At 36.7% G+C, this 18,595-nt stretch overlaps 2 protein-coding genes across 2 annotated transcripts; one reads left to right on the top strand and one right to left on the bottom strand.

Annotated features, from left to right (window-relative positions):
• Positions 1-1,830: 1,830 nt before the first annotated feature.
• Positions 1,831-3,773, bottom strand: LOC138897940 (uncharacterized). The gene is made up of 4 exons (XM_070183966.1): positions 3,629-3,773; positions 2,721-2,816; positions 2,438-2,511; positions 1,831-2,358 (listed from the first exon to the last, which is right to left on the bottom strand). Exons 1-4 carry the CDS (start codon positions 3,771-3,773, stop codon positions 1,831-1,833), a joined length of 843 nt encoding a protein of 280 aa, XP_070040067.1.
• Positions 3,774-7,326: 3,553 nt separating this feature from the next.
• On the top strand, positions 7,327-8,885 carry LOC104100332 (probable sugar phosphate/phosphate translocator At2g25520). The gene has a single exon (XM_009607544.4). The coding sequence runs from the start codon at positions 7,523-7,525 to the stop codon at positions 8,576-8,578; it is 1,056 nt and encodes a 351-aa protein (XP_009605839.1). The 5' UTR covers positions 7,327-7,522; the 3' UTR covers positions 8,579-8,885.
• The last annotated feature ends 9,710 nt before the right edge of the window (positions 8,886-18,595 follow it).

The following is an 18,595-nucleotide window of genomic DNA, read 5'->3' as shown; positions in this document are numbered from 1 at the left end:
AAGACTAAGCCTTGTCTTGTCTCATCTTCGCATGTGACCAAACGTCACATCTTTGCACTTCATAGGCTGAAATATCGCCATTTTGTCCGAAGGCATCACCCTCATAGCCGGAAGACACCATTCCATGGCTTGAGGATCTCTCAGGATTGTACATCATTATTCAAAGGAGTCATGGTTTAGAGGCACCATTTTCATAGCCCGTGGACATCACTTCATGGCCTTTGAATCCCTTATCACATGATTCATGGCCCAGGACGTCATGGTCTAAGGACATCATCCTCACCTTCCAAAGACAACTTTCGTGGTCCAAAGGGAATTTGCATCATGTTTAAATTCTCGCAATAATCCATATATATTTGCATACATCATGTTTTAAGTTTTGCAGGTAATCCAGAAAGTAACCGTTCTCCTAACAGAAGCAATCTTTGCTTTGGTTTCCGTTCAATGTTCACATCCTGCAATTATTTCAAACGCAACCAACCACCATCAGTTACCCACTTTTACTTGATAATCGTTCAGATACTCATTTTGAGATACATCCATAACATTTCAGAGTCACATTCATGATTTCGCGCAAATTCGTTTGATATTGTCCTACCCAAAAGAACCCTTTTTCGAAGCATACGACCGTTCCTATGACAACTCCATCGGTTCAGTTCACCGTTGGATCCAGAATTACACACGACCTGATTCCCATAACACCGGGGATATGTAGGCAACTCAGGAACTAGGGTTCGGCCCCATTTTTCAAATCACACCATCCCTCCCTCAATTCGTCCAAAATTGATCATCATATTCTTTACCCGATAACTCTTTCATCATTTTCGAGTAAAGAGGGGCAGGTGTTGATACCCAATTTTGCCCTCATATTTTTCAAAATATATACATGCCTTCAAAATAGCATATGCATCATATGCCTTCAAAATAGCATTTTATGCATCATTATTTAGTTTACAAATCTATACAAGTATTTCCTATAATTTTCAATATTTTTAGAGCTCTTAAATTAATTATTTTGCATTTAAATTTTATAAATATCTAGTAATTATCCCTTTAAATTATTTTGTGATGACTTAGTTACCTAAAATTATTATTTTGCACCTATAATATATGTTTCAAATATTTTATTTCATTCCATATAATTATATTAGCATTTTTAAGCTATTTATCTAATTTTGCAATAATGACCTATATTCATATACAATTGCTGTTTATTTTATATTCGTTGTGTCAAATAGCATATTTATATTTTTTATAATACTAAGTTATTATTTTAAGCATTTCAGTGCATAAAAATTATTTTTATTTATTTATTAAGCATTTTTTATAAATTATTTTGATAAAATTTTGGGTATTTAAATAATAGCCCATTCTAACCAATTTTGGACCACATTAGTGGCCCAAAACTACCCAAACCTTAGCCCAGTCCATCCCATCCCAAATCCAAACGACCCCTTGTCTCAAACCCGGTCGGTACCCGTCTCAAATAACCCGCCCCGTTTCTCTTGTGATCCTAGCCGTTGATCTCAAATGATCAACGACCCATAATTAACCTACCCGTTTTATATTACCCCTCACCCTAAACACTAAAGACCCATTTTAGCTCGTTCCCCCCCCCCCCAAATCCTCTCGAACCTTCTCCTTTCTCCACAGAAACCCTAGCCTGGGAGCATCAGACTGCGCTGGGAGTCCATTTTTTGCAGCCAACTCAAGCTCTCGAGCCATAGCAATTTCGACATCAACATCAATGATACCAGCTTTGGCCTCTTCCAAGGTTTTTCTCCTCATAATATACATGGAGTAAGTTTTTTCAACAATGAGGGAAGTCGCTCAGCGCTTAAGCTCTTCTTTGAGTTGAGTAACCTCGGCGAAAAGGTTTTCCCAGGTGGATCTAGCAGATTTAAGGCTGACGTCGAGCTCGCGGACAGTTGAACTAAAGAGCTTATTATGCTCGATAGGTTTCCTATACTTCTCTTCTAGATGGGCATGTTTCGCCTCCACAACAGTTAGCTCTTCACTTTTGGAGTTCAAGGCTGCTTCCAAGTTAATCACTCTTTCAGCGGATGCAGCCTCACGGTCGGTTGCAGTAAGAATAACGTTCTGGACTTCTGCCCATTTGGCCTTGGCCTCATCAAATTTAACCCTAAGTGACCCAATTTCTTCGCTAAGGGTTACCACTTCTTGCTCGCTTTGCTGCAAACGTGCCTCCAAAACAATGGCCTCAGTAGCTCTGGTTTCCAGCTCTGAGAGGCGGAGAACAGTCTGGTCCCGTTCCACCAAAAGATGATCCCGTTCAGAAGTAAGTTCTTCCTTCTCACGAATCAACCTTTGAAGGCCCTCAGAAGCAAGAAAGTTGGCCTATAAAATAAGAAGAGTTAAAATTTAGAATACATTCTTTCAAAAGTAGAAGAAATAACAGAGGAAGGAGGGAACGTACCACCGCAGCGTTATGCATAGCATTGTTCAACAAACACTCTCCCGAGAGTGTTTTAATCTTTTCCCAGTCTTTTCCTAAAGCCAAAGGCTTCAGGTAATTAGCAAGCTCCACCGGCCGTGATAGTTGGTTGCACCCGGTAGAAACCAAAAGAATAATGTTCCTCCTCCTTTATGGATTTTCAGAAGGAGCAACATAATTTTGCCCCAAACTCTCTTTGTTTGTTTATCCTTCGGCCGGGGACTCTATAAAGAAGTATTCACACCCAAAACAGGCCCGGAGATACCTGTTCGAGTAAGTGCTTCCTGAAGCAGCCTCGCTGTATCAGCAAGATCAACCAGAACGTCCTCCTCGGGGACATCAACAGAGCCCGCAGGTAGACCTAATTTCATGAACAAAGTCATAAGAGTTCAACCAAGTTCTTCATATACAAATATGGAAACAAGGTAAATTAAAGTTACCATGATTTTTGACCTTACACCCGTATTTAAGGGCCAGTTCTTTCCACGAACGAGTTTTGGGCGTTGTGACGTCCAAGATCTTCTGTACCCACTGGTTCAAACCTTTCACCATCAGTGGGATCTATCGAGTTGCTGAAACATGCGAAGGGTAAAGAGATGATACGTCCATGGAAGAATATCTAGTAAGAGGAATACTATACAAAGAACTTACGAGTGCGGTTCCAAGCAACCGGAAAGGATGAAGTCGTTATCAGAATGATGTCATTGGTGGCAACTGCAACGAACCATTCCATCCACCCACGGTCGTTATCATCATCCATGCTAGATAACAAAGCATGGTGGCCACGCTTGAAAAGGTTTATCATTCCCCCATAGAAGATTTTGGGGGAATAGAGATTCATTATATGAGCTAAGGTTAGCTCCTCTATAGTTTCTTGGCACAAACGTCGAAGGCAGGCAATCGTCCACCACACTGAAGCACTTACCTGTGCCAAACACACCTGCTAGCGAAGGCAAAACTCCGCAATCACGGAATTAAGCTCTCCACTCAAAGAAAACGAACCCAAAGTAAAGGAATATGTGAAAAAGTATGTAAAACCTTCCTTGGGAAGGGTCACTCGCTCCGATAGATCAGGAGCAATAATTTCCAACTCATTGCAGCGGCAGTCCTCCTTCACAGCAGGAATACTGGAAGGACGAATGGAAGAAGGGTACCTACTAACAACCCATGTACGAGGGCTAGTAGTAGGAAATTTCTCTTCAAAATCCTTCGAAGTACTAAGCCTTCTTGGGATGATAGAATCCACTGTTAGAGGAACGGAATCCTCGGTTTTGTTCTTATTCTTTGTAGAACCAACACGTTTAGAGGAAGAAGCCATTGGAAAAGAAGAAGGTAAAGAGTTTACGTTTGAAGAAAATTAGAAAACAGATGGAAAACAAGGATACAAATCAGAAGCTCAAACAATTGTGAAACGCAAAGGAAACGAAAGTTGCGTATAAGTAAAATTTTGGCGGCTAAATTCATGGCTATGATTACCTCGATAAATTGGCAAAAGTTATGCTGAATCAGGAGATGAGGCGTGTTCGGGGTATTAAATGCGGAGAGACATGTGTCTAACCAACTGTTAGATACCTTCGGAGGAAATTATAGTAACTCCCGCCAAAAAGGTATTTCTACCAACTTTCCGGTAACACAAAAGTTATGTCATCGGAAAGTAGGGGGTTATCTGTATAGGGTAAAATATAATATGACACGTGGCTGACTAAAAGGAGGACACATGGAATCCAAGATGGGATGGCTGAGGATCGAACGCAACCACTCTGCTTGTCACCGAAAAGGATAACGTTCATAAAGGAGTATTAAATGCCTACGCCCGGTAGTATTTACTAAGGAATATTCTGTAATATTAAGAGCGACGGACGTTACAGAGAATTTGGCATTTATGTTCACCGTTACATCTTCATCAATGACCCTCATAATTGGTATTAAAGGAAGGCATGATCCTAGGACCTCTTTCTTTAGGCATAGCTATAAATACTGAGCTCCATTAATATTGTAAATGACACAAATTTTCTGGCAAGAATATATACTATATTCTATACAAAGCTTTATACAATTTTACTTTCTTGATTTTTGATCTCATCATTGTTATGTTCGGAAACCGTGTTCACGGAATCACCATCTTTGCTCTTTCATATATATTCTAAGGCTAAGTACTGAGTATTTTTTCGATTATTATATTATTTCAAAATCAACTTGTCTAAAAATCACGTATAAATTCAAATGTACCATTTTACGGGTAAACATAAAGATATTAACCAAGTTGGGACTGGGACTCAAGAATAAAATCTATAGAAGATTAAAAATTCAAAAAGATAAATCTAAATCATACGAAAGGGAACATATTTAATACATTGTAGTTTGCTACTCATAATCGCTACAATACCTTGTGTCTTGCCGGTGAATATGCTGAAAATAATTTAGCTTCAATAGGAGTAACATAATAGGTTTGGGAATTAGGATTTTGAGTTTAATTACTTGTTGGCTTGTAACTGTTTTCATAATTCTAAGACCCAAGGAAAAATTTAATGCTTTATTATTTTCAAACTTAATATATAAATATATTTTTCACATGTAAATTTATTCGGTACGGTTCAATATTTTTTCGGTTTATTTTCATAAAATAAAAAAACCTACCCTAATTATCGGTACGATTATAGATTTATATAAAAACATACGGTTTTGTTAAAAGAAACCTAAAAATCGGTTCGGTACGATCCGATTCGATCGGTTTAATCGGTTTTTAAATATCTATTGACACCCCTGCCCCTAACCTATGTCCTCAAGGGGAGAAAAAAAAAAATCGAGCTTCTTTTCTAACTTTAACTGCAAATATTTCTCCCTTCTATGTAACTTAAGTTTTTAGATGTGTTATTCTCTAAATTGTCAGCTTCTCTCTTTTTAATTTTCCCCTATGATGATGGATTTTCTTCCTTTTTAATCTAGGTTATTAGATTCACCTATATAAGTAATTAGATTTTATTACTGTCGTCAAAAAAGTAAATGAATAATAGTCAAACACATTACTTAATAGCTTTGAATAATGAAAACATTACGAACAACAAAATAATTTTTTAAAAATAAAACAAATTTTCTCATATCAGTAATTTTGTTTATGACAACCAGACTCAAAAAATATATCTACAGTTCTTAAATAAAAGAAAGCGACAACTTAAGCACTTAGGGGTTCTTTGGTTGGAAAATAAGATTATTTGAATCCCACCATTATACCACACGCCTCTTAATGCAAATACTACTAGAATAGAAGTATTAAGAATAGCAGTAGCTAGTAGATTTTATAAAAAAAATTCATAAAAGAATATTTCCTATTTATTTTGAACAAAGTTGAAATGAGATGTGCCGTCATTTGAATTATATCTAAATAATACTTCCGTTCCAGTTTACGTTAACCTATTTTTTTTGGTCCGTTCTAAAAAGAATGACCCCTTTCTAAATTTGAAAATAATTTTGCTTAAACTTACAATTATACCCTCAATGAGAAGCTTTTATAACCAAACAAATACTCTGGGTCTTTTTTTAAATTGTTTAGAACCACAGTTCACATAAATTGGAACGAAGGGAGCATAATGTAAAAACAACTAAAACTTCATGAAACAAAAAAATATATTTACATACTAGGAGAATTGACTATGTAAAAAAATAAAATAGACATTATTTAGGACAATAGGAGAACGTTTTCATTCTTTCCAAGCTCTTGAAGATATCGGAGAAAAGAAGCTCCGCGAGATTCCAAAAGGACGAATAGCCTGTTTGGTAAGCGGGAGAAATCAACTTATTTTGATAAGTATTTTTTTTTAAAATGGTTTTGAAAAAAGTACTTTCGTAAAGAAGCAGTTTGTGTTTGGCTAATCACTCTGAAAAGTACTTTTGAGCATTAATTTGTATTTGACCAAGCTTTTCAAAAAGTGTTTTTAAGTATCAAATTACGAATAAAGACATGAATAGATTTGCTTAATAGTTAATATTATAAGTAAATAAATAATCTTAAAAATTTATTATTACAGACAATAATTAAATCTTTTCACTTAATTCTTTTAATAGTATAAGTTAAATATATTAAAAATCATTCAACAAATATAAAAACATTTACCCCTAAAATCACTATATATTAGAAAGTTATCCTAAAAATAATAAAAAATATTTATACATTAATATCCTAAGTATTAGGTTTAACGGTTATTTTGGTATATACTATATTTTATTAAGGGTATTTTTGGTAAGAAGAAAAGTCAAAACTGCTTCTGCTTCTACTTTTGGGAAGAACCTACTTTTTTCTGTTTCTACTTTTTTTCCCCAAAAAAGCTTGGCCAAATACCTAAATTAGGAAAAAAAGTATTTTTGAGAAGAAAAAAAAAAAACTTTTGGCATATTGAGAAGCTTGGCCAAACAGGCTATAACTCTTCCAAGTCTCACTTTGTCTTGACACCTCACTTCTCAAAATTCAAATAAACAAATATAATACTATGATTTAAGTTATACTATGTACTTACATTCTATAGATTTTTTATATTATTGTGTGATAATATGTTAGCTACTCCTATTATTTTTATCATAATAATTTTTTATATTTATCACGATATTAACTCTAATTACCTAAATGAAAAAATTGCATAAATTAATTTTATACTATCAATACATACAATTTAAACTAATATGAAGAGGAAAAGAAAAACAAAAATGTCACATTTTCAATCACCTAAAATAGACCTCTAGTCTTCTCCCCAATTATTCATTTTCCCATCTTCTAAATTCTGCAAGACTCCAAAAGGGATAAACTCTTCCAAAGTTTCAAAACTCACCCCCCTTTTTCTACCCAACCCCTACTCCAACTCATAAAAAATGTAGTTAAAAATTCTACAAAAGGAAATAACAAAAAATAGTAACAAAATTATCACACTACCACATAAAAATAAGACCTCTTCTTCCCCCATTCTTCACTTTCCCCTCTTTGTCAAACCCACGGCAAGACTCCAAAAACCAAAGCTCTTTCAAATCCTCACCACCCTTTCACCTCCCCTCTCCACCACCACCACCGCCACCGCGAAAATGGGGAAAGGCGCCGCCTTGTCAAACGGATTAGTGAAAAAGATCATTCTTTCCTATACCTATGTAGCAATCTGGATCTTCCTTTCCTTCACTGTCATTGTGTACAACAAATACATTCTTGACCGCAAGCTCTACGGCTGGCCTTTTCCCATTTCTCTAACAATGATCCACATGACCTTTTGCTCTTCTTTAGCTTTCCTTCTCGTTCGTGTCTTCAAAGTTGTTGAACCTGTTTCCTTATCTCGTAATGTTTATCTCACTTGCATACTTCCTATTGGTGCACTTTACTCTGTTTCCCTTTGGCTTTCAAACTCTGCTTATATTTACCTCTCTGTTTCCTTTATTCAAATGTTGAAAGCCCTTATGCCTGTTGCTGTTTATACCATCGGGATCTTGTTCAAAAAGGACACTTTCAAGAATTCTACTATGGGTAACATGATGGCTATTTCTGTTGGTGTTGCTATTGCTGCTTATGGTGAAGCAAAGTATGATTCTTGGGGTGTTTTACTTCAGTTGCTTGCTGTTTTGTTTGAGGCTACTAGGCTTGTTATGATCCAGATCTTGTTGACTTCAAAGGGTATTAGTTTAAACCCCATTACTTCTTTGTACTATGTTGCTCCTAGCTGCTTGGTTTTCTTGTCAATCCCTTGGATCTTTGTGGAGCTTCCTGTTTTGAGAGAGAGCTCGAGTTTCCAGTTTGATTTTGCTATTTTTGGGACTAATTCACTGTGTGCGTTCGCTTTGAACTTGGCTGTGTTTCTTTTGGTTGGAAAGACATCAGCTTTGACTATGAATGTTGCTGGGGTTGTTAAAGATTGGCTGCTTATTGCATTTTCTTGGTCGGTGATTAAGGATACTGTGACTCCAGTGAATTTGATTGGGTATGGATTGGCATTCTTAGGAGTTGCGTACTATAATCATCAGAAGTTACAGGCATTGAAGGCAAAAGAAGCACAGAAGAAAGCTCAGCAAGCAGATGAGGAAGCAGGGAGATTGTTGACTGAGAGAGAATCTAATGGATCAGCTGATGGAAAGAAGGGTGATTCACAGGCCTAATTTGAATCCAATTGACAAAAGGGTATCAAATAAACCTTATGAAATTGGCTGGAAAGCATAAGATTTGGGGGCTTTCCTCAAGTTGACTTGTGTTTTTAAAAATGGATCTTGGGGTTTTAAGTATGTAGGTGGATGGATCTGTTACTGTTCTTTGATAGATCAGTTTCATTTCATATGTAGGCTTATTTGGGATATCCACATTTCTTTGTTTACACTGCAGATTCAATTCATGTATCTTATTAGTAGAGTTAAGATCTGAGATCCCTTATAGCTGTTTTTGATATTATGAGTACTGTTTTTACCTTTTCTTCCTCTTCTTCTACTCTCTGCATGTTTAGGTACTTGTTGATGTTACCAATGACTGGTCTTATATAATTTATTTACAATATTTCCTTTATCAGATTTGTGTTCTTTTCGCTTCTAATCTGATATTTGGGGCCGCGGTTGAGGTAATTGTCCATTTGGATCTGCTTCATAGCTGAGTCTCAAGTCATAACTGATCTGTGAATTCTTGCTTTGCAGCAAACGGTTTTGCTCAGGCTTAGAGTGGAAAGTGAAGTGAAATCTGTCTGTTGAAGTGGAGAAAGTTTAATGAGACTAATTAATGTTATGAACTGTCACCATTTTTTCTATGTTGGATTTGCATTAATGGCTGTTCCTTGCAGTAAATTTTCCTGTGTCATTACTTGTTCTTAACTGTGGGGATTTAATGCATGTCAAATGTATTTGGGACACGTATTTGGTGGCTTAAAGCCCGAGTAAAGCTTCACAGCTTTAGTTGTTTCCTTTTCAGCTTAGGGAGGTTGTGTATGGTATCCTACATTGATTGTCCTTGTGAAAAAAGTATCCTACATTGATTGAAGGATTTGAGTGTTGTTTTCTTGTAGGGTATTGAAGGATTTGAGTGTTGTTTTCTTGTAGGGTATTGAAGGATTTGAGTGTTGTTTTCTTGTAGGGTCGTGACTTGTTGTTTTCTTATGAGGTCTTGAGTTCTCAAGTGATGAAATAGTTTTTCAGATTGAGTTAGGTTCAAGATCTATTTTCAGTCGCATGGTATTATAGCCAGACCATCCATGTTATTGTGTTTCTCTATGTTGGGTCTCTATGTTATATGTTATTCATATTTCAGTTGCCCCGATCTGGGACGCTAGGTCTTATAGTATCCCAGTTTGGTTGAGAGATTGGTTTATTGTCTCCTTGTATAGTTTTAGATTCAAGGTCTATTTTCTTAGAGTATCATCATTTTGACTAGCCTGTAGATGGTTCTTGAGAAAGAAAATTATCTGTTCATCTCTGTATAGTCAGAGACATGGATGTAGGTGATTGGAAAGGATGTTCAAGGTTTATGAGAAGGCAAGATAGAGATGAAAGGAGTGGCTAAATATGCAGTGGCAGTGTAAAGTTTCTTGGCGAAGGCGCAACATATGTAAGGAGAGGCAACTCACTTTTATCTAACTTGGTACTTTTCATGTTTCGACTTAGGTTAGGACAGCTCTGCTCTTCAAAGTTAACCACATTTTTTATCTTCTTCTTGGAGGGTTTTTTTTGTTGAGGGATCTGTGGACACAATCCCTGATATCCGGTACAAGATGATGTAACACGTTAGAGGTAGATCTGCATATGGACAACCACATGGGAGGAGATTGGGTGAAGAGAGGGCAAACTTTGGCATTGTTTGACTTTTATTTTGTTCTTAGTTTCTATTGTTTATTGAATTAATGTGCTCTTATAATGTCACCATGTTGGATACACTGGTGATGCATTGTGTCACTCTTGAAAGTGAAGTCACCAAGTGATTGGTACAGGTTAATGGCTTTAGTCTTCCTATTTCTAGGTCCATTTTGATACCACTAGTAACACTTTCCAAAAGCCGCCATCTAACCAAAAAAGAAGTGGTCTTCTGTCTCTTGATACCATTTGCAACTTGAACCTTACACTAAAAAGAAGTGGTCTTCTGTCTATTGATACCTTTTGCAACTTGAACTTTACACTATAAAGAATCTCTTGTACGCGTGCATAATAAGGAAAAATAGCTTGTTGGCTATTCCTTATTCTTGATAGCACAGGAAAGAGGGACAACTCAGTACTTGGAAACTCTTGAGATAGTCTTCTGCTGCACATTAGACTCTGGTTAGAGGTGTTTGTAAAGGAGGTCAATAGAAAAACTAGAGGAAACAGTCAAAAGGGAAAGAAAAGAAAGGAAGCTGTGATGCTTAAGAATCCATTTGCTAAGGTTTTTTTCTGCATAATTGGGAAACCAACAAAAGGAAAAAGTCAAAGGGAAAAGAAAAAAAAACACAAAGAGAAACAACATGCAGCAAGAGGAACATTGTAGGCATCTTCTTGGTAAACTATTGCACCTAACCATTTTTGGGAAGTATTTATACGTATTAGTCATTTCTGAGCCAAATAGACCAATTATTGCACCTAACACAATACTTGCTTTATAACTTGTCTCACGTTTTAAAGGTAGCCACATATAAGGGGATGAATATTTTTTGAAGTGGGAGCTCCTAATGTGAAAATGAAAGCTTCCACTTTTTCTATATGAGACGGTCAGCACTTGGCATTTTGGCTGATCTACTGTGCTTGTGAGGATGCAGAAAGCCGCCGGCAGCTGGGATCAATGCCAGCTGTTTTCTTTAAAGAAAATAAAGAAATCTAAAGGAAAAAGTATAAAATTTATGAAAGCAACATTTCTTAATAAGAACTTCTAACATTCCTATGTTTGTCCTTTATGTTGCTTTATGAAAAGGATAATTGTTCCAATAGTTTGTAAAATTTATCTAATTCATCACTCTTTTATTTACAGCAACACAGTCACAACACATGCAGCAAGTATCATTAGTACAGTACACTTAATTTGCTTCAGCTCACTGGCAAGAACATTCATTTGAACAATAACAGCAACAATAAATTCAGTTTAATTTCATAAGTGAAATTTGATGAGTGTAGTGTGTACGTAGACCTTACCCCCTACCCTATAAAGGTTGAGAGGCAAGAACATTCATCTGAACTTTTCAACAATAAATACTCAAGTTTGAGTCTAAAACATATCAAAAAGAAAGGATTCTAATTGCTCAAGAAATAAGAATCCAGTAGGAAAAAGAATACATAATTTCTTTTCAAGAATACTACTTACTTGTATATCTGTTTCTCATTATAATTATGCTTAAGTAAGCCAATTTTCTCTAAATCTAATCTATAAATACATGAAAGAACAAAGTAAAGAAGTGCTTCACTTAATTAGTTATGTAACAGTAAATAAAGAAACATGCTTTATTGTTGTTGTTGCACGTCCTGTCCTTGTATGTTGTTAACTCCAACTACAGGTGCTGACTCAGGAGTAACATAACAGGACAAGATATCTCTGCATTCACCAATTTGCCTGTTCTATTAGGAGGCCAATGTTTGCATGAACGCTCAAAAATCACCTTCCAAATTCCATAGAGTTAATAGCCTTTCGCCAAGTTTCTTCAAGTTCAAAAGCATTTTTTTTTTTCAAAAAAAGTATTTTTTTTTTCAAATTTGAAGTGTTTGCCAAGCTTTTAGGAGGAAAAAAAAATACTTCTGAGGAGAAGCAGAAGCATTTTTGAAAAAACAGAAAAAAATAGTTTCTTCTCATAAGCACTTTTTTGAGAAGCACTTTTGAGAAAAATACACGCACTTTTTAAATGCTTGGTCAAATACTAATTGCTGCTTAGAAGTACTTTTTAAATTAATTAGCCAAACACAAATTGCTTCTCACCAAAAGTACTTTTGAAAAAAAATACTTCTCAAAATAAGCTGATTTTTTCAGCTTGGCCAAACGGGCTATAAAGGTGTTTGACCAAGCTTTGGGAAAAAAGTGCTTTTGGGAAGAAGCAGAAGCAGTTTTTGAGAAGCAGATAAAGGTAGTTTCTTTCCAAAAGCAAAAGCAGAAGCGGTTTTGACTTTTCTTCTTACCAAAAATACCCTTAACAAAATATAGTATATACCAAAATAACCATTAAATCTAATACTTAGGATATTAATGTATAAGTATTTCTTCTTATTTTTAGAATAATTTTCTAATATATAGTGACTTTAAGGGTGAATGCTTTTATATTTGTTGAATGATTTTTAATATATTGGAATAATATTAAAAGAATTAAAGTACTTTTTAATTTTATTTTCATATTTTACTTAAATAAAATAAAAAGATTTAATTATTGCATGTAATAACAAATTTTTGAGATTATTTATTTACTTATAATATTAACTATTAAGTAAATCTATTCATGTCCTTATTCGTAATTCGATACTTAAAATATTTTTTGAAAAGCTTGATCAAACACAAATTATTGTTCAAAAGTGTTTTTTAGAGTGATTAGCCAAACACAAATTGTTTCTCTCCAAAAATACTTTTTTCAGATGTACTTTTAAAAAAAGCACTTCTCAAAATAAGCTGATTTTTCCCGCCGGCCAAACATGCTATAACTCTCAAAAAGAAAGATCTGACGTTCATTGAACACTTTCAAGATTTTATTTCCACATACCATATACTATTAGTTACAGAAGACAATTGAGACAATCTTTATTTCTCTGACATTCCTATCTTAAAAGTAGAAGAAAGGAATTGAAGTCAAACATAACCAGAAAAGCAGTAGCCAGATTTGCGAATAACAGACTTGAGTACTTGCGAGGAAAAAGAGAACAGGAAAGTTGATCAAGCATAGGCATCAGGATTCTGAAAGAGATAGGCCTCCACAGCTTTGTACGCTGTTACGACCCGGATCCTGCCGTATAACATTTCACTTGCTAGACAAGCCACAGTTAACTAGATTATTTAACCAATTTTAACAATTCAAAATAAAACATTAATAATAAAAAATAAAAAAAAACGAAATAGTCTGAAACGGATAATAAAATATATACGACGATACCTAAACATCTTCCAAAATCTGAAGTCACAAGTGCATGAGCAACTAGAATATTATATATATGATCTGAAGCAAAGTACACTGTTTGAAACTAGATAAACAGTAGAATAGATAAAGAAGGGGACTTCAGGACTGCGAACGCCGTGCAACTATACCTTAAGTCTCTGAATGTCGCTGGATCCAAGCAGAACCTTACTAGACGCCGTTGGGACCAATACCAGTATCTGCACAAGAAGTGCGGAAGTATAATATGAGTACAACTGTACCAATATACTCCGTAAGTGTCGAGTCTAACCTCGACAAAGCAGTGACGAGACTATGTCAAGACACCTATGTAAAAATATTGTACAAATATATATAGAAAACAACAAAATAACAAGTGGAACAATAAAATATTAACTGGGAGGGGACATGCGAAAGGGGAAATGTCATAAAAATCGCAAGTACGAAAACACCAAATAATATCTTCCGAAATAAGCAACAATATAACCAAGTAAATCACCATTCCGAAAATCAAATAAGGCAATAAAATAAAGATGGCACGACATCACCTTCGTGCTTATACTCTAGTCCTCACCATGTAATATCATAAATAAAATGGTACGATATCACCCTCCGTGCTTTAATTTTCACAACCTCTCAATATATGATAATGAATGCAAATAAGGCACGACAACACCCTTAGTGCTTTTTCACTCGACTTCACCAAGCAACAATACAAATACAAATTAACAATGTAAGGCGGAAAGCAATTTCACTTCAATTAAAGAGCCATGGTAACTAATTCAACTTGCAAAAATTACCAACCTCTTCAAAATAAAACAATAAATACTAGGCGACTAATTAAAGGATTAATAATCTAACCTAAGCATGGAAAGCATAGTCAATGAAATAACTTAGATCAAAAAAATAATTTCTACCTGCATTCTTTAACCCAATAATAACGCATATGTACTCATCACCTCACATATACGTCATCCCCACATATAATACACGTAGCAAATAGGCCAACAAGTCCTAATCCATCAAGTCAAGGTTAACCACGACACTTACCTCGCTCCGCAATCAAATCAAGGCACAATCATGGGTTTTCCTTTGGAATTAGTCTCCAAATCAATCAAATCTAAACAAATATAATTCAGAATAGGCTTTAGAAACTACCCACGGGTGAAAAAGATACAATCTTTAATGATTTTGAAAAAAGTCAACCTCGGCCCGCTTCGTTAAAACCCGAGATTCAGACCAAAACCCTATTACCCATTCACCCCCGTGATCGTTTATGTAATTAGTTTCAAAATCCAACCTCAATTTGAGGTCTAAATCTGAGTTTTCTCAAAATTCCCAATTTCTATCTAAATCCCTAATTTCTACTTTGAAAATCCTAAATTTGATGTTGAAATCTCATGAAAAGTAACGGAGAATTGAAAAAAAAATGAATTAAAGTTGCTTAACAATGAATATATGAATAAAAATCTATTTGAAGATCGTCTCTAAAGTGTTTAAGGTTGAGAAGTGGTGTAAAATGAGCTAAGTCCCGAATTTCCCCTCATTTACCCAACTATAAACGTCGTAATTGTGAGTATCGCAAATGCGAGACAAAGGACGCAATTGCGAACTCTGTCACCAACCTGCTATAGTCGCAATTGCGACAAAATCATCGCAAATGCGATCAACGTTTCGCATTTGCAAACCTATCTAAACCTAGGGCTCAGTCGCAAATGCGACCGAGCCATCGCAAATGCGAATCTGGGATGTCCGCAATTGCGAATATTTTTTCGTGAATGCGAAGACTACCTTAGACAGTTCCCCATCGCAATTGCGAGCTCAACTTCGCAAAAGCGGAGTTCGCATTTGCGAACAGGTTCTTGCAATTGCGAGTCCTACAACCCAGCACCAGAATTGAAACACACCAGCACTTCTCTCACTATCCAAACTCAATCCGAAATGCATGAGAAACTCACCCGAGCCCCTCGAGCTCCAAACCAACCATGTACACAAGTGTAATAACATCATACGAACTCACTCGATCAAAACACCAAAATAACACCTAAAATTTCGAATCGGACATCAAAATGCATGAAATTTCAAAGAAAACTCAAGCACTTCTAAAATCACAACCGAGCGTTTGAATCCTATCAAACCAACTCTAATTTGCACCAAATTTTATAGACAAGTTTCCAATAGAAAAATGGACCTATATTAAGTCCCGAAACCAAAATTTGGACCTGGTAGCCATAAAGTCAATCTACGGTCAAACCTAAGAAATTTTCAAACCTTCAAATTACTAGCTTTCGATAAAACATAAATCAAGTTAGGGACTTTCGAATTCAATTCCGGGCATATGCCTAAATCCAAAATTAGGATACGGACCCACAAGGGTCGTCAAAATAATGATTTGGGATCGTTTACATAAAATATTGGCCATAGTCAACTCAAGTTATTTTTAGATCCAAAAATCATGTTTTCTTAAAATTCTCACATAAAAATATTTCCAGAAAAAAGACACGGACTGTACACGCAAATCGAAAAATATTAAATGGAGCTAATAGAGGTCTTGGAACACGTAAATAAGCGCTAGTACTCAAAACGACCTATAAGATTGTCATATTCTCCACATCTAAATAGAACGTTCATCCTCAAACGGATTTAGAAAAGTACTTGGACTGGTGAAAAGGTATGGGTATCTACTCCGCATATCGGACTCGAACTCCCACGTAGCTTCCTCGATCGGCTAAATACTCCACTACACTCTAACAGAAGGATAACTCTTAGACCAGAAGAATCTCTATGGAAAACTGGAACAACACCTGTGATGACGACGTCAGATGACTCTACCTCAAGTCTAGCTGGAAATGCATGAAAGCGGGGTTGGGGCCCACCACTCTGACCTCCGCCTCTCGGATGGCCTCTAGTTGGCTAGACTCCACCTCTAGTTAGCTGAGCGGGCGGTGGCGTAACTGCTTCTGGAACCATGGCACGAGAACCCTGTTGTGGCTTGCCGCCCTGTGACCTAGGGCAAAATCTCATAACGTGCCTCGGATCTCCACAAGTATAGCAAACCCTCGGCTGTTGTGACTGTCGAACCTGGAATTGGCCCTGTCGACCAAGATAACCACCCTGATAACTCTGGATCGGCGGTGCACTAATAGGAGCTGATGATGTGCTGTCAGCTAGTTGGTCAGGATGAGACCCATAAGAACCACGACTACCCGAAGTACCAAGGGATGCCTGAAGCTATGAGTGAATCGGCCTGGGAGGATAGCCTCTATCAAATGAACCCCTGCCTCTAGACGAGGCACCACTGAAACCACCAAAATAACGAGGTCTCTTCTCAGATACTTCCCCTTATCCTGGCCACGAACCATCTCGATCCGTTTAGCAATCTCTACGGCCCTCTGGAAAAAAATATTATCTCCGGTCTTTTTGGCCATCAGTAGCCTAATATTGAAACTAAGTCCATCAATGAATCTCCACACTCTCTCCCTCTCATTATGTAGTAAGATAATTGTATGGCGAGCTAGGTCAACAAATCGGGTCTCATACTGGGTAACACTTATGCTACCCTACTGAAGGCGCTCAAACTGCCTACGGTACTCCTCTCTTAGAGTGAAAGGATTAAACTTCTCCAGAAAAAGCTGCGGAAACTGATCCCAAGTGAGAGGTGGTGAACCTGCTAACTTACCCCGCTCATAATCCTACCAATACCTATGTTGTGCAACACCTCATAACAACGGTCCAAATAATCATGTAGATCCTCATAAGATGCACCACTGAAGTGAATAGGGAAGATCTTTGTGAACTTATCCAACCTCATCAATCCCTTAGAAGACATCGCAGGCCTCTCCTTGGTATGTGCATGAACAATAGGCTGAACTACCTCAAATGGAAGAACATCTAGAGTCTGATATATGGGAGCCATCTGCTCCGGAGTGTGAGTAGCGGGAGTCTGTGCTCCTCCCCCAGTGTGAGAGACAGTTGGTGCCACCGAAAATGCACTGGTCTGAGCCACACTCTCCATAAGGCCCACCAAACGGACTAGAGTGTCCTGAAGAACGGGAGTGGCTATAAATCCCTTTGGGACCTGAGCGGGTCCGACTGGTACGTCTGAGCTGGGATCCCCTCCTCATGATCAATCTGAGGCGCCACAATGGGTGCTAATGCACGTGCTCTAGGCTGAGCTCTGCCTCGGCCTCAATTATCAACCTCGCCCCAGCCTCTACCCCTAGTAGTGGCTGCAACAGAGGGCTCTGGTTCCTGTACGGCTGTAGATGTTATGCGTGTTCTCACCATCTGTGAGAGAACAAGAATGAAATGATTCGAACATTAATGATAGAATAAAATTACACAATAGGGAAAGAAAGAAGTGACATTTTCCTAAAGCTCCATATCCTCTAGAAGATAAGTACAGACGTCTCCATACTGATCCTGCAGACTCAACTAAGCTTGCTCATGACTCGTGATACCTAAGCAACCTAGTTCTCTGATACCAAATTGTCATGACCCGAAATCTCACTCTCGGGACCGTGATGGCGCCTAATATTTTACTTGTTAGGCAAGCCAACGTTAACTAAATTATTTAACCGATTTTAACAATTCAAAATAAAATATTAATAATAAAACAAAATAAACTGAAATAGTCTGAAACGGATAATAAAATACATATGATGATACCTAAACATCTCCCAGAATCCGACGTCACAAATGCATGAGCAACTAGAATACTACATATATGGTCTGAAGCAAAGCACACTGTTTGAAACTAGATAATTGCGGACGCCGTGCAACTATACCTCAAGTCTCTAAATATCACTGGATTCGAGTAGAACCCCACTAGATGCCGATGGGACCAATACCAGTATCTGCACAAGAAGTACAGAAGTATAGTATTAGTACAACCAACCTAATGTACTCCGTAAGTGTCGAGTCTAACCTCGTACAAAGTAGTGACGAGGCTATGACAAGAAACCTACGTAAAAATATTATACAAATATATATATATATATATATATATATATATATATATATATATATATATAAAAACAACAAAGTAACAAGTGGAACAATAAAATATTAACTGGGAGGGGACATGCAAAAGGGGAAATATCATAAAAACGGC

This window comes from Nicotiana tomentosiformis, chromosome 8, assembly GCF_000390325.3.
Source record: "Nicotiana tomentosiformis chromosome 8, ASM39032v3, whole genome shotgun sequence".
Lineage (NCBI taxonomy): Eukaryota > Viridiplantae > Streptophyta > Magnoliopsida > Solanales > Solanaceae > Nicotiana > Nicotiana tomentosiformis.
This window is presented reverse-complemented; position numbering and strand designations above follow the sequence as displayed.

Bases quoted from the DNA above. Each gene is read 5' to 3' on its own strand.
- LOC104100332 (XM_009607544.4), top strand. From the start codon at position 7,523: ATGGGGAAAGGCGCCGCCTTGTCAAACGGATTAGTGAAAAAGATCATT.
- LOC138897940 (XM_070183966.1), bottom strand. From the start codon at position 3,773: ATGGCTTCTTCCTCTAAACGTGTTGGTTCTACAAAGAATAAGAACAAA. The intron at 2,817-3,628 runs GTACATGGGTTG...TCATGAAATTAG, and splicing joins ATTTCCTACTACTAGCCCTC to GTCTACCTGCGGGCTCTGTT. The intron at 2,512-2,720 runs GTATCTCCGGGC...CTTTGGCTTTAG, and splicing joins GGAAGCACTTACTCGAACAG to GAAAAGACTGGGAAAAGATT.